This window comes from Filicampus tigris, chromosome 2 (genome assembly GCF_054856515.1).
Source record: "Filicampus tigris isolate MCC_2025a chromosome 2, RoL_Ftig_1.0, whole genome shotgun sequence".
NCBI classification, from domain to species: domain Eukaryota; kingdom Metazoa; phylum Chordata; class Actinopteri; order Syngnathiformes; family Syngnathidae; genus Filicampus; species Filicampus tigris.
Window position 1 is genome coordinate 9,942,406 of NC_141218.1, and position 24,111 is coordinate 9,966,516.

Consider the following 24,111-nt stretch of genomic DNA (forward strand, 5'->3'; position numbering starts at 1 on the left):
GTTAATTTAGGCTGTGTTTGATTTAGGCTGCTCTAATTAACATCTTTAGAAAATATACATTCCCATATACCATACACATTGAATAGCAAACCTGAGAATCACAGATTTTTAAGGTTGATGCAGTCATGCATGGTACACCAGCATATACGGTACATATAAAAAATCTCAATACATTTATAAATGTGTTTTGCATTTTTAGTAGGTGGTAGATCATTTTGACTCGATCATGCCATAAGTAGCTCTCAGGCTGAAAAAGTGTGGGCACCCCTGCTCTAAATGATGGGCTGAAACCTTGGCAAGATTTTTAACATCAGAGATTGGACAATATGTTACACTGTTTGATGGATCTTTGTCTTTCTTGTGAAAAATATATATGGAAACGTGTCTAGGTGTGGCTGGCAAGGTGCTCTAATGCATGAATTGTTAAAAGTGGACCAAGCAGGTCAGAATAGTATTTAAAAAATTCCCCCGGATAACCGTCCGGACCAGGAAATTTTCAAGGAATATAGTACCAAATTTTACGGGCCATTAGGCACACCGTATTAGTAGGAGCAATATCAATGAATGGATCTATTTAAAAAAACATTTTTTTAAATCATATATAAGGCGCATTATTTTTGTGAAGTATGTGAAATAGTTATATATAGTGGAATTGTATCATATGTTTATTTGATAGATTTAGTGCTATTATGCTAAATTCAGACCGGCTGAAAACATCGGGTAGCGCCGCATGTCTCGCTTTTGTTCGCCGAGTAATTTACACGGGGGTTGCTTCGGGCGGAGGAGGGGATCCTCCGACAGACAAAAAAAAAGTTTGAACATTGCTAGTCAATCTGATGACCGGTGGTTGTGTTATTACTTTAGCTAATGCTAAATGTTGTCATGGTTGACAGTTAAGGCGCTGTATATAAGTCAATAGACTCTCCATTATCAAACATTTTTTGCTTGGTCTTGGCAGCTATTGGAAGCTGGCTATTTGTTTACTTTGCACCGGTCCGGTCCCAAATTGTAACGTTAGAAATATGCAGCCAGAAAAGCTTTGGGTGTACCAGTGACCGCAGTGTTGGGCTAGTAGGACTACATTTCCCATGATTCTCGAACACCAAAGAAGGAAGTAGTTCTAGTTCCAATATGATGAAAACAGATGCCCATTAATGTGAAAGTAAATAGGAAGGAATTTAACTTAACAAGACACAGAAGCAGGAAATAGTCTTTGTTCCGACGACGAAAACATAGACGCCTGCTAGGGATTAGATCTGCATGAGAATGACAACGCAAATGTAATAGGAACGAACTAAATACGACAAACTGAAAAGCTAACTTTCACCCATACATAGGGCGCACACTTAATTTTTTTAGAAAAGTGAAGGATTTTTAAGTGTTCCTTATAGTCCTTATAAAAATATGTACAGTATATATAGTGTCATTTATTCAAGTTCGAGCAGATTATATGTATATATATATATATATATATATATATATATATATATATATATATATATATATATATATATATATATATATATATATATATATATATATATATATATATATATGGCGGCACGGTGGTCGACTGGTTAGCACGTCCGCCTCACAGTTCAGAGGTCGCGGGTTCGATCCCGGCTCCGGCCTCCCTGTGTGGAGTTTGCATGTACTCCCCGTGCCTGCGTGGGTTTTCTCCGGGCACTCCGGTTTCCTCCCACATTCCAAAAACATGCATGGTAAGTTGATTGGATACTCTAAATTGCCCCTAGGTGTGATTGTGAGTGCGGATGTTTGTCTCTGTGTGCCCTGCGATTGGCTGGCAACCAGTTCAGGGTGTCCCCCGCCTACTGCCCAAAGACAGCTGGGATAGGCTCCAGCACGCCCCGCGACCCTTGTGAGGAGAAGCGGTACAGATAATGGATGGATGGATGGATATTTTTTTTTTTTTTTTTTTTTTGCCCCCCAATTCTTTGGGCATTATTTAAATAAAAATATATTGTATTACTTTAAATACATTTTACTTTTAAAATAATTGCTTCATAAAATGTATGTATTTGAGATATCTGTTTGTCAATGACGTGTTTATACTTTATTAATAAAAGACAACTATACTGTATTGAGTTATTTTTGTAATGGATCAACTCCACAAATACTGCAAAAAAGTCTTTTATATACATTGTTAACATTGCCATAGAACACCATTCTATACTATAATCATCCACATATTTTTTTTACACTTGAAAATCTAACACGATTATTCCCTGAGTTGTCATTTTATTCACAGACAAAGACATCACAGCCAAAAAAAACATTTATATCTTGTTAAAATTCATTGAATGTCAAGCTTTGGAAGTTGGATCCCCCAAACACCTTTCCCCTTCCCGCGTCCTCCTCCACCTAAGTTAATGTATTGTAACCAGAAAAAAAAAAAGCCAAGCATGTTGTGTGAAGAGTCCTGCTGCAGCGTGTCGGAGTGCTCCGTTTGTTTCCGCGTTTTTGGCGCCACGTCACTGGCTCACAGTCACTTGCTGTATGTTCCTGATGGATGGCAATGTGCTCATGGCCTGTGCTGGGGGCGGCTGAGGGTGGGGGTGGGGGTGGGGATGCGGGTGAGGATGAGGATGGGGATGGGGATGGGGATGGGGATGGGGATGGGGATGAGGGTGAGGGTGAGGGTGGGAGGCAGGGTACAGGGCGCCGTGGATGTCCGTGGGACTGAGCGAGCCCGGAACCGGTAAGGGGCTCACGGAACCCGGGTCGCTGTGCACGGAGCCCCCGCTGCCGTCCGACTGGCCCATCTTCTTCTTGATCAGCTTGCGCTCCTTGGCGCGCCGGTTCTGGAACCAGATCTTCACCTGCGGACAAGACAAACATACGCATATTATTTTGTCTTATTTTATTGTTTGAGTTTTTATTTGATTGTTGCTATATGTTATGTAAAAGACCAGATATAGTTAAAATAAAAACTAAACAATTATTTTAGTTAGTACATTTGATCTTTATGTCGTTTCTTTATTACTGTTTGTTTACATTTTTTTATTTTTCATTTTCATTTTTGATCTTGTTCTAATTTACTATTGTTTTCAGCTATATTTTAATGTTTTTTAATTTAATTAGTTGAATTTATTGTATTTTATGTTTACTGTTGGGCAGCACGGTGGGCGACTGGTTAGCACGTCCGTCTCACAATTGCAGAGGTTGTGGGTTCGAATCTGGCCCCGGCCTTCCTTGTGGGGTTTGCATGTTCGCCTCGTCCTTGCGTGGGTTTACTCCGGTTCCCTCCCACATGCCAAAAACATGAAATACTAAATTGTCCCTAGGCGTGATTGTGAGTGTGAATGATTGCCTGTCTTTGTATGTACTGGCAACCAGTTTGGGGTGCACCCTCCTTACTGCCCATAGACAGCCGGCATGGGCTCCAGCACGCCCGTGACCCTTGTGAGGATGGATGGTTGGATGGTTTAGTGAATTTTTATTTTTTTTCTCTTTTAATTGTATTTTATATTTATATTGTGTTTTATTTTTTTTAATTTTATTTTATTTAGGACATTTTACAGTGTACAGTATGTCATTTGTAGTTATTTGTTATTTATCTGTGGGATCAATAAAGGCCTTCTTATCTTATCTTAGTTATATTTATATTATTTAATTATTATTTTCATTTTATTTTATTAACCCTATTCAAGAAGAAACCACAAACATATTAAATGAATGAATGAATAAAGGTCTTGCTGCTTTGAAGCAAATTTGCTACAAAATATATATATTTTTTTTCAAAAAGTAACCACAATAAATAACAAAATCTTAAGTTAAGAACAATTTTTTAAAAGGTCAAATGAGTCATACATATCACCCGCAGACACACATTTTTCATATGTTTGACAACGCAATAATACCAGAGCTGGGCATTTTACAAAAATGTCAAAGTTCTTTATCGCCTTCCGTCTGCAGCCCGGGTACCCTTCCGCCGTCCGTCTATCCGCTTCTTTGTCCGGCCGGACTAAATATGTCTACTTTTAGGACCCAGAAGCTGTCCAAGAGCCTCAGACGCGGCCAACGGGCAACGGAAGCCTCGCCATGGCCAATGAAACCTCACCGCGAAAATAAGCAATAGACGATGACAGGTGGAGAATATGGGCTTCCGACTATGCTTAATATGTTTATTTTTTTTAAGGTTCCCATTTTATGTTTAACGCCTACAAAATGGCCGCCCGTCGTAGGCGGATCGACGGACCAGTCTGTCACATAGGTGGAATGCCCAGCTCTGAATAATACTAATTGGAACACGAGTTTCAAACTCGTGACCCAGGGGCCCATTTGCAGCCCCCGGGATGATATTTTTCGGGCCCCCACCTGACGTAAAATTTTAATGTTATTGTGGCTCTTTTTGCCATGTCAATGACCTAGGAGTTTTGCGTGTGTTTGTCTGTGTTTTTAAAAACATTTGCGGGCTACCATAGCTCAGGCTCATTACAGGTTTGGGCATGACATAATTCTGAAGTGATACCAAGTGGAACACTGTCCCTGTCATGTCTTTTTCAAAATCTTGGCAACGAGAAGAGCCAATTTCAAGAAAAACAAGAGATTGGAGAGTAATGTTTTATTTGTTGAGCACAGGTGTACCACAACATGTCTTGAATGCAGAGAGAAAGTTGCAGTGCTCAAGAAATCAGATGCCATGACTCAGCTAGACATGCTGAGGAGTATGCAAAGTTTGTTTCTTGTTTGTGTGTTGCGTGTTCCACCTGTCTCTCGGACAGGCCGAGGTTGACGGCCAGCTCGGCTTTCCTCCTGATGGTGATGTATCTGTTGAAGTGGAACTCCTTCTCCAACTCCAGCCGCTGGTGGTCCGTGTACACAACCCGGTACTTCTCCTTCGTCCTTGTCTTCCCTTTATGGGACATGGAAAACAGAAACATGCACTCGCCGTTATCATAGAGCCGGGATACCGGACACATTACTTTTGAACAAATTATACAATTTATCTTACAAGTAATGTTTTATCACACACACACAAAAAAAAAATATATATATATATATATTCGCCCCCCCTTGAACTTTTTTACCTTTTTCAGCAGGGCCGGGTCTAGGCAAGGGAAAGAGGGGGCCTGGCCCCCTCAAATAAATGTTTTGCCCCCCAAACTAATTCCCCCCAAACAGAATATTGTTCACATATTTTCTCGAGCCTCTCTCCTCCGCTCCATTTCTTACTGTCATAATGTCTTGCTTGCCCCGATACAAAATATTTCATGTTGTTTCCCGACTCCACTCCATCTCCCCTTTTCACTCCGCTGAGAGTATCGGCCTGCTTGCCGGCTCTCTGTTAGAGATAGCTGATACAAAGATAAAACAATTATTAAATTGTATTTTTTGGGAAGAATCTACACCAAGTGGGACACAATTGTGAAGTAGAATGAAATACATGCAATATTTTCTACGTATTTTTTTAAAAAAAAAATGAAAAGTGGGGGGTGAGATATTATTCAGCCAGTCTGTCAGTGCAGCCAACTACAGAAGTTCCCTGAGGATTTCTGAATGATCCAATGTTGACTTAGTTGACAAATGATAAATAGAGTCCACCCATGTGTAATTTAGTCTCGATATAAATGCACCTGGTCTGTGATAGTCTCGGTGGTTTGATAAAAGAATACTAATATAGCAGGCAGGCCGGGATGAAGTTGTGGAGACGTTTAAAGCATGATTGGGATATGAAAAGATTTCACAAGCTTTAAACATCTCTGTTCGACCATTCATATTATTGACATGGAAAGAGTATTAGACCATTGCAAAGCTACCAAGATCTCTCTAAACATTCAGCCCATAACGAGAAGAGCACTGATCAGAGATGCAGCCAAGAGGCCCATGATCACTCTGGATGAGTTCCACAGTTGAAGTGGGGGAATATGTCCAAAGGTCAACTATTAAGTCGCACAATGCACAAATCTGACCTTTTATGGAAGAGTGGCAAGAAGAGAGCCATTTTGCAAAGAAATACATAAAATGTCCTTTTTAAAGTTTGCCCTAAGCCACCTGTGAGATACATCAAACGCGGAAGAAGGTGCTCTGCTCGGATGAGACCAAAATGGAACTTTTTGGGCAAAATACAAAGCTTAATTTGGTGTAAAAGTAACACTGCACATCATCCTGAACACACCATCCTCCCGAGTCCCCACTATCAAACATGATGGTGGCAGCATCATGGTCTGGAGATGCTTTTCTTCATCGGGGACAGAGATGATGGTTAAAATTGATGACAAGTTGGATGGAGCCAAATACTTTTTGGAAGAAAATCTGTTGGCGTCCGCAAAAGACCTGGGACTGGGACAAAGGTTTTACCCTCCAACAAGACAATGATCCAAAACAAAAAGCAAACTCTACAATGGAATGGTTCAAAACTAAGGTGTTAGAAGGGCCAAGTCAAAGTCTGGACCTGAACCCAAATGAAAATCTGTGGAATTCTGAAAGCTGTTCACAAATGCTCTCTGTCTGACCTATCTGAGGTGAAGCTGTTTTGCAACAAAGAATGAGTACAAATTTCACTCTCTAGATGTGCAAAACTGATAGAGACACACCCCAAAAGACTTGCCGCTGTAATGGTAGCAAAAGGTGCTTCTAACAAAGTACAAACTCAGGGCTGCCGAATAATTTTGCATGCCCCACTTAAGTCATTTTATTTCTAAAAAAAAAAAAAAAAAGTTTTAAATACTGCATGCATTTTGTTCCACTTCACGATTGTGTCCCACTTAGTGTTGATTCTTCCCCTACAAAAAAAAAATCAAATTTTATGTTTATGTTTGAAGGCTAAAATGTGTCAAAATGGCAAAAAAAAAATTGAAGAGAATAATTCGCAAGCCATATATATGCACACACATATTACGGATATATTCTATTCATCCCTGGCATAGTTAGGCAGAACAATAATGTTTTTCCACTACCACCACACATTATCTTTATTTCAGTCAGGATCTACTTTTTTGTGACATTTAGTTTGCTGGTGTGTCATGAGATGTTTCTCAAGTGAAACATGCATCTGGGCTCACTAAATGTTGGGAAAGAGAGCGCGTAGACAGCCAGGCCTAGTCGGACCAGAAAGAGGCGGCCGGCCCTCGGCATGCCTGGACCGGCCCGATCAGCTGCATCAAATCCGCATCTCAGCTCTTCACATATGCAAATGTCCGCTTTGATGTGACCTGCAAGTCACTCGCCAGGATTTCGGAACTCTTGCAACACACGCGCACTCACACAAGACAGCAGATAAAAAACAGTCTGTGACGTTCATGCAAAGAATGACTGTTTTACTATAGTATCTTTTATGTTTTGTATATCTTCAGCGCAAACATTTTGAAATGAATGTAGTGCAGCTGCTCCCCCACAACTGCACTAGCAAGTCTGCAGTTACTCCATGGAATAGTCCATTGCACGGGGGGGGGGGGGGGGGGGGGGGGCGCTACCAGTCAAAACAATCATAGCGGATTAAGGATTTTGATGCGATTGAAGAACCCGGATTAACACTAAAACGACAGATGCTTTAAATCGAAGAAATGTTTATCAGGAGATGATTGGAAAGCCCCCCCCCCCAAGTTATTTTATTAAATTGACTTCAATATATTGTTTCATTTAACTCAGGATCCATGTCAGTGTGAACTATGTATATAAACTGATGTTACAAAAAAATTACTTCACTTAACTGATCACTGTCAAAAATATACTTCCCGCGCACTTTGCACTAAATGTGCCACTATTACTGCAGCATAATTCGAATATATTTATCATATAACACATGCCAACATTCCACATGCCCGTAGGCCTGTTTTGATCTTGTTTCAGTTGAAATTCATTTTTATTTGATTCCTCCTCAAGGCTGCCGTTTTTATTTGTATTTTTGCTTTGTCAGCATTCCCGAGCCATGGTCCTTTTTATTTCGTTTTACTTCCACTTAAGTAGTCATCTACTGTTCATACAAATCACTCCAATTGATCGAATTCCCCTCATGGGATGGATAAAAGGATCTCCATACTATTTCTCCCCACAGCCATGTCACGCGCGTCTCCCTCTGTTCTCGCGTAACGTCACGTCGTGAAACGAACGTAACGATGACTTGCGCGCACGCCGCAGAGGTGCGAAAAGCGCCGCTCCCTCCCCGAGAGAGGAAGCGAGGCTGCATATCAAAGTGAGGCGAGGTGTCGACAAGCAGCCACGCCACTCCACGCCACGATATGACCCGCGAGCACACTGTAAACACGCAAACACATCACATGACTTCCCACGCATGAACACGACAAGCGGGGCCTGGCGCCTTCTTCTCCTCTTTTTCGCCTCATCCATCCTTTTTCCCTCTCTTCCTCACACCTCCGCCAAGGCAAAAGACACGTCGCGGGCCTGGGCCCCACGCACGCACGTTGCCACGTTCCCACGGCTGCTGCAGGCTGTCGTCGCTCTGCTGATTTGACTCAGTCATGATTTCGCTTGGCCTGGCAAACTTTTTTTGTGCTCGAGAGTCACAGTTGATTGTTAAAACGGACAGACGACACACGTCTTTGGATGATGAGGTTTAAAACAAAACAAGAAACGCCAGTGAAAATGTGCGTTAAAAAAAAAAGAGTCATTTAAACAAGAATATAATAAACTAAACATTAATTGACATTTTATTTAGAATTTATTTAATTACAATCAATTCTAACCAGTTGTTTTCAGATTTTTTGAAAATAATCAAATGTGCGTGTCAAATAGAGCATTCTACGTGATTTCCCCCCCTTATATTATGTAAAACAGTTCACTTGTTTAATAATACAAATTAATTCTATTAATTTCATAAAAAATAAAATCAATTGTTTAATACAATAAAAACAGAAATGTTAACTGTGGGCCTACATGTTATTCGACATTTTAATTTACAATGACTCAAGAAATTACTTGATGGGATAAATAAATATGAAAAAAATACATGTAAAGTTTGTAAATGCCTTATTGTAATGATTAAATAATAATTATTATTTCCTGCTTTATTATTTATAATCGATTAAATTAGAACTCATTCAAACCAATTATTCAAGACAAATTGTTTATCATATTATGCTAGTAATCTAGTCTAGTATCGAAATAAATCCACAACTATTAAATGTACAACATAAATTTTAATTGTCATTTACTAATATATATATATATATATATATATATATATATATATATATATATATATATATATATATATATATATATATATATAGGGTCAGTGTCTCAAACATTACAGACTTCATATAGTTGCTCGACAGCTCATTGGAGGAAATAATTTGCGCACTTTTGCAATGAAAAATATGACGGTTCAATTTACTCACTGTTATCTCTTCGAGTGGTTGCACGAAATAAAATCATCTGGATTCAGATACATTTTTAAAGTAGATGTATAGTCTAATCAAAATGAAATAAGAGTGAGTAAATTCATCACACGATTTTTTTTCAGTGTATATATAACGGTTGTGTGTTTGACATTATATGATATCATCACACCATATGACAAGATGAGATCCATTTTTACCGAATATTTGACTTCATATTAAAACCAAATTGAATTAAAAATAATATATTTTATAAAAAATACTTTCAGAGATTTTTTTTAAATACATTTTGATATTCCTAATAATTTTCTTGGAAGAAAAACAAAATTTCAGTACTTCAAAATAATGAGGAAAACTTTGTATGGTCTGGTTCCCAAACTTGGTGGAGACACTTCTAAACTACAGTTAACGATTTCATTAGTCATCAAGCGGGCACACTTTCTTGCAAATAGCTTTTTGATCCATGCTTGTTGTTAAAAATGCAGCATGCGTTTATACAGAATGTACAGTTCATATCCAATCATTGATTTATTTGAGCAAGTTTGCCTCCCTGAGGAAGCAAATTACAATTGGGCCTTGAACTGAAAAAAATATTGTATATGGTCTTATTAGCAATGGTAAAATTCTGTTTAATACAAGGGAGAACAACTTTAGGAACCAACTATGGCTCCTTGCCCTTTAAGGGTGTAGAAATTCATGCAATGTAATAATATGGCAAAAATATTAAAACTAGACCAACTGGTTCCCCACTACTTCAAAGGTGATAAAATATACTTTCGTGGGGGGGAATAGCTTTCAGGAACCAACTATGGTTTCTTTCCTCTTTTAATGTTGGACATGTAATACATATAAAGGAAAATGACAGTCTGGAACCAAAAATGGTTCCTTATCCTATATGACAAGCTGCAAAATATCCTCTTTAAGTGGACAAAAATCACTGTCCTTTAAAGAGGATGAAGAGTAAAAGTAGCAGTAGTGTAACCAAATATGGGTCCTTTCCCGACTTGTGGTGTCAAATACACGATCCAATAACAGGGAAACAACCTTTAGGAAGAAAATATGGTTCTCTTTCTATTTAATACAATAAAATATGTCTTTAGAGAAAAATCACTGTGCAGAACCAAATACAGCATATGGATTCTTGCTCTTTAAAGGTACTACATGCAGGATTTGACAGAGAAAAATAACTTTCAAAAATGAAATGTGGTCCCTTGTCCTAATAAGGGCGTACAGGGATTGATAAGGCAAGACTCAACCAAATATGCAGCATCCTTGGCCTTTAAAAATGTAAAGTGCACTTATAACATATAAACTTGACTCTGTAAAATAACATTTAGGGACCAACTATGCTACATTGCCATATCAACTGTGTGAAGCACACAAGAGGTAAAAAAAAAAAAAATCCCTGTGAGTAACCAAATATGGTACCTTTGCTACATGAACAGTCTTAAAATGCACTCTTTAAATACAACCTAATATTGACCCTTCTCGTTTTAAAGGTCTAAAAATACATGGTGCAATTTTGGGGAGAATGTATCTTTTGGGAACCAAGTATGGATCTTTGTCTTGTTAGGTTGGAAAATACATTCTTTAAAAAGGGAAAATAACTTTTAAGGGAGTGTGCAAAAAACTAAAACGACATGCATTTTAGCTGTTAAAACAGTTTTTAATAGGGAGCAATGACTTTTAGTAACCAAATAATGGCTTCGCGGGCTATTAAGGGTGTCATTTACACTCTATTATAAAAGAACATTCACAGTGAGAATCCACATATGGTACCCTTCCATTTTGTAAAATGCACTCTTGAATAAGGGGAAAACTAAATTTTAGAAATCATGCTTCCTTGGACTTTTAATTAAGGCTGCACAATACACTCTTTTATTCAAAGAAAAATCACAGTGAGGAACCAAATATAGCACATTAAAAATTAAACTCCATTCGTTAGTAGAGGGGGAAATAACTTTTTGGAGCCATGTTAAGAATGTAAAATACATTCTTTAAAAAAAGAGTAAGAACGTTTAGTAACCAAATGTGGTTCCTTGAGCTATTAAAAGTGTCATAGTAAAAATAATCTTTGATAAGGAAAATAAAACGTTAACATACTTTTTTTTCCCCCACTTCATGCTAGCTTGATTTGATCCAAAGCCCTTTTGTGGTGTGTGCTTTTTTTCCAATCAATAATTTTTTTTCTTTTTTAGGGGGTGCGTGTCTCACCTGTGGAGGAGGACTGGGCGGTTTTGCTCATCCACTGGTATGAGTTGCGCCTTTCTCTGTCGGGCGACATGTGCGCGCTCCCGCCTCCGCCGCCTCCGCCGCCGCCGCCGCCGCCGCCGCCGCCGCCGCCGCTCCCGTCGTCCGTGGGCGGCGGCGGCTGCAGGAGGGCGGAGGCGGGCGGCGGGTGCATGTGAGTGTACTCGGCCGAGCAGTAGGACACCTGCGCCGGCGACGAGTTGTTGACGGGTGTGGCCAGCGGGTTAGGGGGCACCATGCCGTAGCTCCAGTCCTCTCGGGAGGCTCCGTACGCCGACGGCCCCCAGCCGCCCGCCGCCTGGCCGTGGCCGTGCGAGTCCATGTTGGGGACGTGGTGGTATCCGCTGAAGTCGGGGTACTGCGGCGAGGACACGAAGTTTTGGGGGGGCAGGCTGATGCTGGATCGCCGCACGGGGCCTTGGTGATACATGCCGCTCTCTTTATCCAGGAGGTAGCCCACATACATGACTTTGGCTCGCGCTTGGCTCTAAAGTCTAAGGACGCATGCTGGAAAGGGGGTGAAAAAAAGAAGAGAATCCTCGTGAAAGTGGTCCAGAATGGGGGGTCCCCCCCTTTTATGTAAGTTGTAGTCCGTACAGTTTGTTGGCGTTCTCACATGATGTGCTTGCTGCTGCTTGACAAGATGCCACTAAAAGTCTGCAAGCCAGTCGCCTTGACGTCAACTCCTTTGCACATTTGCATCCAAATGAAAGTGACCCCCCCCCCCCCCCACCCCAACACCCGACACACACACCCATGCGAGGGGCCACGTCATCAGGTGACAGTGGGCCTTCTCCCCGAATTCATTCATTAGCATGAGAGGCGCCAACCACAGGCCACAAAGCACAAAGTTAGATCGCAACCAAAATGTTGTTGTTGTTTTTTTTAAATAAAAAAAAAAGCACTTTCTTTAATGACTTGACTGCATTTCTAATTTATCTAATGCCTTCAGTGAAAATATTAGGGCATTTGTGATCTCCCAATATTATGTCATTTCTTTTGAATTCACTTAATTTTTGAAAGAACAGTATTTTTTTCCCCCAAATGAAGAAAACATATATTAGTTAGCCTTAATTGTTAAGTGGTAAAACAGCACTTTTCTTTTCTAAACTATACCACCTATATGCAATATGTTATTTTGAAATTATTTCTTATTTTTATTATTGTTTTTTTTAAGAAAAGTATAGTCCTGCCCATGAAGATAACATTAATCATAAATACAGGCTTAAAGAAACAGTTTTTCTTTCAAACATTGAGAACAGTTTTTATGTGACTTCAATAAATGTGAATAGTAGAAACTGTAGATACATTTAGTGTGTCCCCTCCAAAAATGTACTCACACTTTGCCTGTTCATTACTCATTTATTTCCACTTCTATTTAGGTGTTTATTGACATGGATATAAATTTAATTATTTATAATGAATAGTACATTTAAGACGAATTAATTGCACAAATTACAGTATTAGTAAGAGTGACTATTTTGCGGGGTAAGCCGTCTGTAAATGCTAATGCTTTTCCTAAATTTAAAAAAAAAACATGTTTTTTTCTTCTATTCACTTTCAACTGTCGTGTTTGTTTATTCCGCAGTGAAGCACTGCCCGTCTTCACTGTGAAGTGTGACATCAGTAAAATGGGCTCGTTTGTGAGCGAAACTTTGCCATCTGATAAGACGATTGCCGCAAAATGTCTCCTTTAATGGACGAACTGCTTGCAAGTTCCACGCTTCCAATATTTGCTCGCATATTCACTTGCAAACGAGGTGCAAAGTATGGGGGAACCCCCCCCCCCCCTCCTTCTCTACACACCTCCTCTTTCCCCCTCCCTCTCTTGAACCGTGCGCTGTGTTCGCACCTCAAGGTCGCACTTCACAGCTAATTCCGGTTACAAGGATGAAGACCACCCCGCCACTCGCCCCCAACCCGCCCGCATGCCCCCCACTCTTCCTCACCCCATGAGAGCGACAGGATCGTCAATGCAAGTCCTCCTGTTGCACGTCCAAAATAGTATACAGCATACAAAACGAGCCACGTGGACGACTTTCAAATGGTTTCAATATTATTTGGAATCGTTTCAAGGGCTTATTCATTTGCCAGGTGTCTAATTGGCTCATCAATGTTGATGATGTAGATTTACTGCCTACAAAATATTTATGAGCGTCCACTGACAGACAACACTTTTCCTCTTGCTTTTGTCTTTTTTTTTTTTTTTTTTAGAGAAGCATAGATATTGAGTGTGAGACGAAAGATATTTATTAAGTGGTGAGACTAGTTAGTGGTGTTTTACCACATTGTGCCATCTACGAGATGATAATTTAAAAGAAACTGTAAAGCTGCATGTCACTTGTGCGGGCAGTCAAGTAATCCTGGACAACAAACACAACAACAACAACCACAACAACAACAACAACAACAACAAAAACAACAACAACAACAACGACAAGAACAACAAGAACAACAACGACGACAACAACAACAACAACAACAACAACAACAACAACAGAAGATGACATTAAAAGTGTTACAACTTGCCACTTTTAGTTCGGTCTTAGAATTCAAGATTTAGTCGACGCACTGCTGCCCTCTGGTGGCTTTTCAAGGCAACGGATTTCACTTTACCTGTCATGTCATGGGTGGACATAAGGGGGCAGCGTCGCTCCATGCACAACGTCCTGGGACAGTGCTTGTCAAACTTTTTTTTTTTTTTTTAACAATGGGTACCACCTAAACATATACTGTATGTAGCTCGTCAGAAGTTAGTAGCCCTACTTGCTCATCTAAAACAACGCATTTATACTGAAATATGCAAAATGCAGTTTGGCCTTTAACACTGCATTATAAAAACGGGAAAACAAAACTGTACCTAAATAACGATTCACTATAAATGCACAAAAACGTCAAATGGAAACCATACCACAAAATACACACTTGGGAAAGAGCGAACCACATTCAAAATGAACACTGCTCCCATAATCTCACATGGATAAAGTCAAATGTTTTTCTCAATATGAAATCATATACGAGATCAAAGTCAAAGTTTAATGAAGGAAGAAAGTCCTATTTTAACAAGTGTATTAAAAACAAATACAAATGTATCCTAGTAGTATTATGCCTTTAGACGCCTTGATTTATTAAAAAAAAAGGACTTTATTCCTGAAATTATACACATTTTTCTCTATACAAATGACTTAATTAATTTCATAAGGGGATGTTAAATTTATGTGAAGATGCATCCCAACCATAACAGAGATTGATTATTAACTGTATAAAAATAAAGAATGATCAAGTAATTAGTTGCGTATGTTTGCTTTATTGTTATCCCCCTATTAGGACTGCACAATTATAGCCAAAATGCTAATAATGATTTGTGATCAATATCGTAATCACAATTATTAATCATGAAAAAAAAAATCATCATGCTGTGGAAAACATCAGTGTTTTTATTGCACCACTTTTCGATAAACATTTTCAAATAAATGACCCCTTTGGTGGCACTAGCATACCTTTCAAGTTGTACGCTAACGATTTGTACAGGTGGAAACACCTTTTCAAGCATGTGTTCCACACATTGCGAATATGTACGGCCAAAGTCAATTTGATCATGTTTACTTTTTTTTTTTTTAATGCCACCATTTTTTTAATGGAGTTGTACTTCGTTGGTACCGCCATTTGCAAACTGTCGTCTGCTCGCTCTTGCGGGATTCTCATTCTCGTGCCTCACGATATTCCCGCGTGACCTTGATTCCATCTGCTGAAGCTGATTTTTGATCACGAGATAGCAGCCATTCGAAAATAATCTGTAATGTGTAAGATTATATACAGATATGTACATATGACAGGTATGCACGAGCTCCTCATCATGACGCTCCTCATCTCTAATTTTTGCCGTCCTTTCTTCTCTCGACAAGTGAGTGACTTGAGAATTCCGCTGCAGGGTGCCTCGCTTTTTATTTGGGCAGCTTCACGAAGCCTTATAGTGGAACTCAACCTAAACATATTTTTTTCAAGAATATGTTCCCAGCAGGCCCACTAGTTGAAACATGGCTATTTTGCGTTTGTGGAATATAAATTAAGCAGCAAAATGCACTCGTTTTTAACCATCTCTGGGGGCGGCCATTTTGTCGTTTGTCATTGACTGAAAATGACATCACAACTGCTCACAATGACCAATCACGGCTGACCTGTTTTCTGATTCTGAGCTGTGATTGGTCATTGTGAGCATTGTGATGTCATTTTCAGTCGACAGAAGACAAAATGGCCGCCCCCAGAGATGGCTAAAAACGAGTGGATTAACACTTACTCCACAAACTTAATATTTAATCAGCCCTGTGTCAACTAGTGGGCTTGCATAGAACATATTCTTGAAAAAAAAATGTTTGCGTTGACTTTCTCTTTAAGCATGCTTTTGCCCCTTAGTGCTTAAAGATGTTCAGCATTTGAAATGTAAATATCGCAGACGATCGGGTACATTTAATTGTTTGAAAATGGCTGTTTAAAGCTTATATTTGGAATTCAAGGGAGCAAAAATCCATGGAAACCATAAACATGTTTTGGATAAGACTGCGGAAACATTAGCAATTCTTGCCTGAAGAAATTAAGACAACAGTTTGTAATGTACTTTAATGACACATTACTAAGATCAACTTGAATCGTCAAACATTTGAAACAACAACAATGACCGTCACAATAAAGATGCAAGATAAAACCACAGCGAGCCTAAAGAGACAGACATTCCTGCCCTTGACTGATTCATCACTCCGGATCTTCTTTTGTTGACGCATTCTGGTCCGATCAAACCTTTTTTTGTTGGCATTGTCATCTTAATTTGTCGTTTGGGATGGGAACGGCAGTTGTGGGAAGGCAGAGGCTATATTTAGCGGACATTTCCTTTTCAGCAACAATTCTTACAGATGTTCCACTTGTGCATTTACAGTAGAAGAGCCTCTCAACCAGTGGTGGTCAACATATGGCCCCTGGGCGATATACGGACCTTTCCGTTTCCAATCCGGCCCACCGAGCATTCATATTTTTAAGAATGTTATATCTTCATTTGTTTGATCAATTACAGTTTTTTTTGTTTTTTGTAGCAGAGTATATCCATCTCAATTTTGGAATGTACCTTAGTACACCCCACGACCCCGCCCTCTCCAAATTACAAAATCCGATCGGGAATATGCATTTTCATATTTCATATTCGATGTGTTGCCATATCTATTTAGTCTGCTCAAGGTCTGTCTTCAGTGCCATAAATGCTAGCCCATGACCCCCCCCCCCACACACATTAAAGAAATGGCTTTTTTTTTTCAAAGCAGTCTGAACCAATCAGATTTCATATTCGCAAATCTCCGCCTTCGCGAAGGCTCAGTGATGTCATCATTTTTCCATTCTCTGGTTGGCTGCCCAAGTGGGATTCATAATTATGTGCAGGTGAGTGAGCAGTAAGGGGACAAATCTAGGGAACTAAAAATTCACTTTCAAGTGGTACTTTTCAAGAAAAATAGGACTTTAAGAGGCTCGGTCAAACAACAGCCTTGCTGGCTGGCTCGATTCAAACCAGAAAAGGAATTTTTGCATATTAAGAGTAGCACGTGTGAGCGCTATTGCTAGCTCACGCAGACAGGAGGAGTTCTGTACCAGCTGGTGAGTATTGTGTTTGATTTCAAGTTTGGATGATTTTGTCCTGTTATTATCTAAATATTGATTCTGAGCTACTATATTTTAGTGCCCGTGTTTGAAGTTGTTTGGAGTTGATGTATTGGAAGATAAAGGTTTAGCGGTAATTCTTGCTTTAATAAGTAATCAATCTCAAATATGCCTATTGCGTCTTTTTCAAGCCATAAATGCTTATCGAGAGTTGTTGTACGTTATTTTGTGACTTGATTTGTGTCGCTAGAAGTTGGATTAGGTCACTCCACTGGAGGCCCGGGTCCGAAACTTGCTGCCAGCCACTGAAAGTGGCCGTTGTTTAAAAGTTTAGATTGTAGTAACGTCAAGGCTAATGAGTCAATCGTGTTTCGCATTATATGTTGACATTAAGTTAGCGGGCTCAGACGACATTACATTATTCGATTGAACAGATTTGTGTTTCTTGATTGGCTTGCTTAATTCGCTTTTGTTGTATGGGTGAATTTTTACAGTCAACTTCAACTGGATGTGACAAATTAACAGCTTGAAACGAGCACGATTTGCATTACATCTGTGATGGACTGGTCCATCTACCCGCCTGTATGACGGACGCCCGTTTTGCTGAGGGTTGACAAATGACGTGAACATTTTCAAAATAGATGGAGTAAGCATATTTGGAAGCCCGTGCGTTTAATCCATCTTTCGTCTGAAGTCCGACTTGAGTCTATTTTGTTTTTAGTCAGTTAGTCAGTTTTGCAGTCAATTTCAAATAGAAGTGAAGTGACAAACGGTTGATTCATCTGTGACAAATGGTATTATTGGCTTTGCCTCACGGGATGAATCCATCTAGTGGTGGAGGTGAATGCCTTTCAAATGAGGAATAAAAATTCCAACCCGGCGCTGTGTCCCACGTGTGGATTGACGCGTTGCGTAACTTGCGCGGATGTTGTCGAAGTGACCGCAGTGCACATCTCTGTGGGAAGGCGTGCGAAACAGGAACATCTGCTTCTATTTTTAGAACAACACACAACACACATTGCGCTCTTGGCATGCCAGGCGAGATGCTGCAAACACTTCAGATTTCTACTAATTGAGTCCAAGCGTGACCAAAAATAGATCAGAGAGACGTGCGTGCAGAGTCAAACTGAGCATTGATTCCCTCCAGCAGGCACTCTTGAGGAATTTAAACATTCCGTAACTGGTGAGGGAACATTTTATGAACTTTCACTTACATCAGGGATGCTCATGTGGTGTTTAAAGGGGAAATCAACCTAAACACATTTTTTTTGCAAGAATATGTTCAATGCAGGCCCCGTATTGAAACAAGGCATTCTGATTAATGTTGCGTTTGTGGAATAAGAGTTAATCCACCCGTTTTTAGCCATCTCTGGGGGCGGCCATTTTGTTACTTCTGTCGACTGAAAATTATATTGCAAATGCTCAAGGCTCAGGTAACGACCAATCACGGCTGAGCCTCATAAAACAGGTGAGCCGTGATTGGTTGTTACCTGAGCCCTGAGCAACTGTGATGTCATTTTCAGTCGACAGAAGTGACAAAATGGTCGCCCCCTGAGATGGCGAAAAACGGGATTGACAAATGACTCAAATATATTTGGGTTGACTTCCACTGTAAGACAGACAGGCCAGGTCATTTGTGGATGAAGTAAAAAAAAAAAAAAAGTGTTTGTAATTCTTAATAATGATTAATTTCATAATTTGCTTACAGTGTTCTATAGCGACTGCGCCTTGCCACAAACAAAAATGTACGAATTGGCGGCCTCCTAAAAAATGTTTTTAATTGCCTATAGATGCCACAAGATGGCAGCAAAGCATTGCTAATGATGTTCCTCAACTCATCTCCACATTTGGTACCAAGATGTACTTTGATTAAAACGGACCGAGCCTTGCCAAAAATGGTTAAAATCCGCAAATAACTGACGAAAACTCATTAAGACTTTTAGTTCCCTGTAGATGCAACAACATCACAGCACAGGACTTTTTTGGGTTGGGGTATGAGACACAGCTTTGGTCTGTGGAAAAAAAAAAAACGCAAAAATGTATATGGACACTATGTTGCTGATTTTCACGTACTTTGGGCTGGTCTGGAACATATACCTGCGATAAATGGGGCTTGACTGTACTTTTATGAAAGAAATGTTAAAGATGATTGCGCTTTTCGGATGTCCTGCTTTGGATTTTGTCATTGGGAAATCAGTTCAAGCCCAAGACAGGAAAGGTAAAAGGATGCCCCTCATCACGGAAAATGACTGTTGCCAACACGAGCCTGTTGTGTTTGTTGCCAAATGAAAAAAACATGATAGTCACGACCCCCACCTCCACCTCGACCCCCCCCCCCCCCATCACCTCCTTTCCCCACCAACATCCTTCCCTTGTTTGTCTGCGTTGGCGTGTTTTGTCGCTCACCTCCATGTAAACATGGCGGATCCTGTCAGGACCCTCACGGAGACCCGTGTTCGCCTCTGACACACCCAGTCCGGCACCCGGTCTGAAACCGGGGGCATGGCAAGGCCTTATTCCATATTCTTGATATGCAGCTCAAGATCTGTGTACTAGTACACTCTTTGTCCTCACTAGTAAGACAATTCAGCACACTAGTGGAATAACTAGGGCACACGTGCTGATGCATGTCTTACTAGAATTTTTTTTTTCTCAACACTACTGCCACTTTTGGCCCAATAGTACACAGTTAAACTGAAAAATGACTGTGCTGCACTAGTAACACTACTAGGCCCAACTAGTAGGAATGCGTCACACACTAGTGGCCTCTTTATCAACGATATTGAATAAATGCTCAATGGCTTCCTGGAAAGCCATTTGAGCATTTACTCTATTTGATATCCGGCTTAAGGTATATGTAGTAGTACGCTCTTTTTCCTCACTGGTAGGACAACTCCATGTTACACGCTTGGCTCCCATAGGAAGCCTCGCGTGTGGCGTCCTTCAGTCGGACCGTCGTGATTAAGAGTTCCTTCCTTTGTCCCGGAGAACAGACATGCTGCCGACACCTCGCCCGAGCGGGAAGCGCCGTCACGCCGTCCGAAGAGCATTCCTGTCCGAAGGCATGAATGAGTCGAGAATAAAAATGTGAATCAACAGGAAGGTCAAGGTTGAAAGAAATCGAAGCCGAGCGGGAAATCTTGAAACCTTTGACCTCGTCATTCACAATGTCCTCAGGAATAGAAGTTGGGCTGGGCTGTATGGCCAGCTTGTACTTTTCCACAAAAATAAGATCTGAAGAAAAGGGAGCGTAGCAGATATAACCAGCAGACATACAAGAACGTTACTTTTGCCAAATTTGAGGGGTACCGATTATGTTCCTGCCTTTTGAGTCATTCCACAGGAATGCAGTTTTTGAGGATATTTTTCTAGTAATATAATTTGTTCAGTTGTCTGGATTTATTCAGAATTCTATAATTGTAATCAGCCATTAATCTTGACCAGGCACAAACATGACTATGTGGCCAGTCTGGACATAATTGCACGGGTTGTAACACTACACTACACAGTATAAATTGATAAACAAAAGGATTGCTACATAAAGGCAGGATGAGAATGTAATACCGGAAAAAGGATGTATGTATAATCATTGTTGAACTCTCATTATATTGGCTCACTTAAACACATTCATTTGGTTTAACAATATGCCGTCGCGCAAACGTCAGAAAGCTAACGCTAAAGCACCAGCCTTTTTCTAATATTGCTGGTTTAACTCCATGTCTGTTGAGTTACATGTTCATCGTGTGTCTGTGCATGACTCTGACGGCTATACAACTAGTTAGTGATTCCAAGTGTGTTCTAACCATCTAGAAAATGTTTTGTTGTAACAGTGCTAGGTTAACTTCAGCAATTGTATCATTTGTTGACTGGCAGTCCTTGACACCTATATTAATAATTTACAAGGCCTTCCACTGATGACATGTTATTGCTGCAGCGATCAACTATTTAAAAAAAAAAAAAAAAAGCCAAACAAAACAACTGTTTTCAAAAAATATAAATACATGACACCAAAAAAAGCAAATGCTAAAGCTTTAGCGTTTTGCTAATACCCGTATTTTAACTCAATGTCTGTTGATTTACTCGTCATTTAACTTTGTATGACACTTGGGACTATACAACTCGTTATTATTATTCCAAAGTCACAGCTATCTATAAATGTTTTGTTGACCTTATTTCAATTTATTGACAGGCGGTCCTCAAACGCCTATAGTTGTAGATTATGGGTCCTTTCATCGATGAGATGTCCGTTTAAAATCAAATATACAATTATGTAGTTTTGTATGTGAATTATGTTCATAAAAATTTATATAATTATGTAGTAAAATAGATTGCACAAACACCACCAGACAGAATTTAAAGTATAAATATATATATCTTTATTTGCTTCATATGCTCAGCAACAGTGTTGGGGAACATTAATTGTAAAACATGTTACACTACAAGAATTAAAGTGAATGACAAACTACATGGTTTTAGCTGCAGGTTATTACATACATTAAAAAAAAACAAACTATTATTCCAGATAAGCTGCATCGACAAACATTTTGATCAACTGGAATTTTACAACATACGTTGAATGAACATGGCTAATAAAGGAGTTAGATGTTAAATGCACGACTTGTGAGCCATAATACTGTTGAGTAAAAATACGACATACAATTAGAATATGAAAAAAAATAGATAAAGTATCAGTGCATCAAGATTCCCTCTGTGCAGAACAAAAATATTCCACAGTTCATCACTTTTGGATGTATTTCTAGTTTTTTTTTTATAGTGGTCATGAAACACAAGCAATCTGATGAGTTAACCTTTGGTCCACAGTCCTTTAATTTAACACTCACATACTGTTCATATTCCTTTTGGCATTTGCCATTTTCATGAGAAATTATGATTAATATTCACTTCTCCCATGCCCCGAACAGTATGTAAGGGCTAACTCTGATCTCCCCCAGAAAATGCTGTCAAAAAGCAAGGACATTGGCCAAAATGCAACACAATGAAAGGCGGTTGCCATGACGCCTGCCCCGCAAGCGTTCGTGAGCATGACAACAATGACGAGGAGGAGGAGGAAACCTGCTGAATCCTGTCAGTGAACACAGCAGCATAAACATCTGCATGATGCATGTCAGCTTTGCTTAAACATCACTCCACAAACACAATTTCCTAGTTGACAGTGTTTACAAGTGAAATAAATACATACTTTGTGTTTGGGGGAAAAAAAAGAAAGCTTCCTTTGACATCCTAATTGTGTTTCTATCTGAATTTGTAAACAAAGAAATATACAATTGGAGCAGGGGCTATCTATGGGTTCCTTCAATGTATGTTTAAAGAAAAACTTGTATTCATTTGTGACTTTATGGAACAACCTGAGCATTTTGATGTTGGACATCTTTAGATATGAGACTTTTACCAAATAGAGCTCTTCATGTCACACTTTAAAAAAAAATATACTACATATCATGGAAAATAGACCTTTTGCTGTTTTGTATGCGAATAGTTAGGTTGTCGGAGTCACGCGGGGGAGTGAGAGGTGGGATAACAGTGAAATTCTGGGTACAGAGGGAAAAGTTCACTACATTAAAGCCAAAGGGTAAGCAGAGCTGCAATAACAGTGTTGAAAATTGGACTTTTAATGACTTGTATGGAAGTAGTTGGGTTCCAAGCACCATTCATTTGCCGTCTTAAGGAGTGACATTTCACTACAATAAAGTAAAAAGGTAAGCAGAGCTGCAATAACAATGTTCAAAAATTGACTTTTTAAAATGATTTGGATACAAATGCGGTGAACCGCGCATAATTGCAATTTGGTATTCTATTTGCTGTTTTTGCTGCATCTTATCGCCAAGGAACAAGTGACGAAGTTCACAGCCATGTTGTTAGTGGAAAAATAAATCATTCTTTATGGCGGTTATGCCTAAAATGGCGTTAGAATTACAAGGGGGTCCTTGGAAAAATGTATCACCGGCGTGTTATTACGATGCTTGTGAACTGTTTTGAGTTGTGAAAAAACAAAAGCATAGATAACGTGTCGCCTTTCAAAAGCTATCCTTCTTGTCATGAGTTGTCACCTGCTGGACCTTGTGGAGCCATTTCACAGTAGAAAAGCCTGATATGGAGCTGACTGAAATACCTGAGCTACTTTCCACTTGGGAACAAACGCCCGAGCCCCGCAAAGTCAGTCCGGCGGGTCGGTGGGACGACGCAATTTGACCGCTCGCCCATCGCTCATTTCACAGTCCACAGCTTCGCCAGTGTCCTCCCTGCTCGCCGCTCACGCGGCCACGAGGGGAAAGCCCCCTGAGCATGCTCGAAAGCTTGCCGTAGGTGAAAGCTTACACGGGCGGCGTGGAGTAGCGCACCACATAGTTGTAGTCGGGCGGCGGGCTGTGACACTCCAGGTCGGCGTCCAAGGCCGAGTCGTCCAGGTTGAGGTCCAGAGGAGGGACGCTTGGCGGGTACTTGTCCTTGTCGGGCTCGCTCAGCACCGACTCTTTGCTCTTGCTCATCGCCTTCATGCTGCAAACGACAAGAGCGCAGGTGTTATTTTGACTCGCATGTTGTGCACTTTGGTAACCTGGAGCTGAATGATATTGTGTACGTAGAATACAGTGAGTCTCAACTGGTGGGTCGGGAGACCAAAAGTGGGTCATGGACCCATTTTGGGTTGGTTGTGGAAAGCTAGTAAAAAGTTGAACGCATTTGTATTCTGAATTCTCATTATTTTTTGGTACAATATGGAGGCGTTCCCACATGGAAATGTTACTCACAAAACGGTGACTAACTAAAACTGAAAAAAAAAAAAGAAGAAATTAACGAAATATAACGAAAATGTTAAAAAAAAAAAAAAAAAAAAAAGAACTCAAACTAACTATAATTATAGCAAATATGCTCCGTTTTTGTA

General features: G+C 39.9%; 2 protein-coding genes and 1 long non-coding RNA gene across 6 annotated transcripts in view; 1 reads left to right on the top strand and 2 right to left on the bottom strand.

Annotated features, from left to right (window-relative positions):
• Positions 1-2,492: 2,492 nt before the first annotated feature.
• On the bottom strand, positions 2,493-12,036 carry cdx4 (caudal type homeobox 4). Of its 3 annotated transcripts, none has more exons than XM_086023494.1 (4): positions 11,670-12,036; positions 11,535-11,603; positions 4,731-4,876; positions 2,493-2,840 (listed from the first exon to the last, which is right to left on the bottom strand). In XM_086023494.1, the coding sequence occupies exons 1-4, from the start codon at positions 12,034-12,036 to the stop codon at positions 2,493-2,495; spliced, it is 930 nt and encodes a 309-aa protein (XP_085879620.1). The 3 variants fall into 3 exon arrangements, with proteins under 3 accessions (XP_085879620.1, XP_085879622.1, XP_085879621.1); XM_086023496.1 differs by having other exon boundaries at positions 2,493-2,564; positions 2,670-2,840; positions 11,535-12,036; XM_086023495.1 differs by having other exon boundaries at positions 2,493-2,554; positions 2,639-2,840; positions 11,535-12,036.
• A 5,021-nt stretch (positions 12,037-17,057) lies between these two features.
• LOC147151329 (uncharacterized) overlaps positions 17,058-24,111 on the top strand; it is a 49,744-nt gene continuing 42,690 nt past the window's right edge. The window contains exon 1 of the long non-coding RNA XR_015085693.1: positions 17,058-17,207. This is a non-coding gene — a long non-coding RNA (uncharacterized LOC147151329). The remainder of the gene's footprint in view (positions 17,208-24,111) is intronic.
• kdrl (kinase insert domain receptor like) overlaps positions 21,563-24,111 on the bottom strand; it is a 55,654-nt gene continuing 53,105 nt past the window's right edge. For both annotated transcript variants that reach the window (XM_086023491.1, XM_086023490.1), the window contains one exon: positions 21,563-23,726. In XM_086023491.1, the coding sequence (XP_085879617.1) occupies positions 23,543-23,726 (184 nt within the window). In that variant the 3' untranslated portion in view covers positions 21,563-23,542. The remainder of the gene's footprint in view (positions 23,727-24,111) is intronic.

Excerpts from the sequence above, each read along its gene's own strand:
- cdx4 (XM_086023494.1), bottom strand. The coding sequence starts at position 12,036 with ATGTATGTGGGCTACCTCCTGGATAAAGAGAGCGGCATGTATCACCAA. Across the intron at positions 11,604-11,669 it reads GCCGCCGCCCACGGACGACG|TGTCGCCCGACAGAGAAAGG; the intron begins GGAGCGGCGGCG and ends GGAGCGCGCACA. Across the intron at positions 4,877-11,534 it reads CGCCCAGTCCTCCTCCACAG|GGAAGACAAGGACGAAGGAG; the intron begins GTGAGACACGCA and ends TGTCCCATAAAG.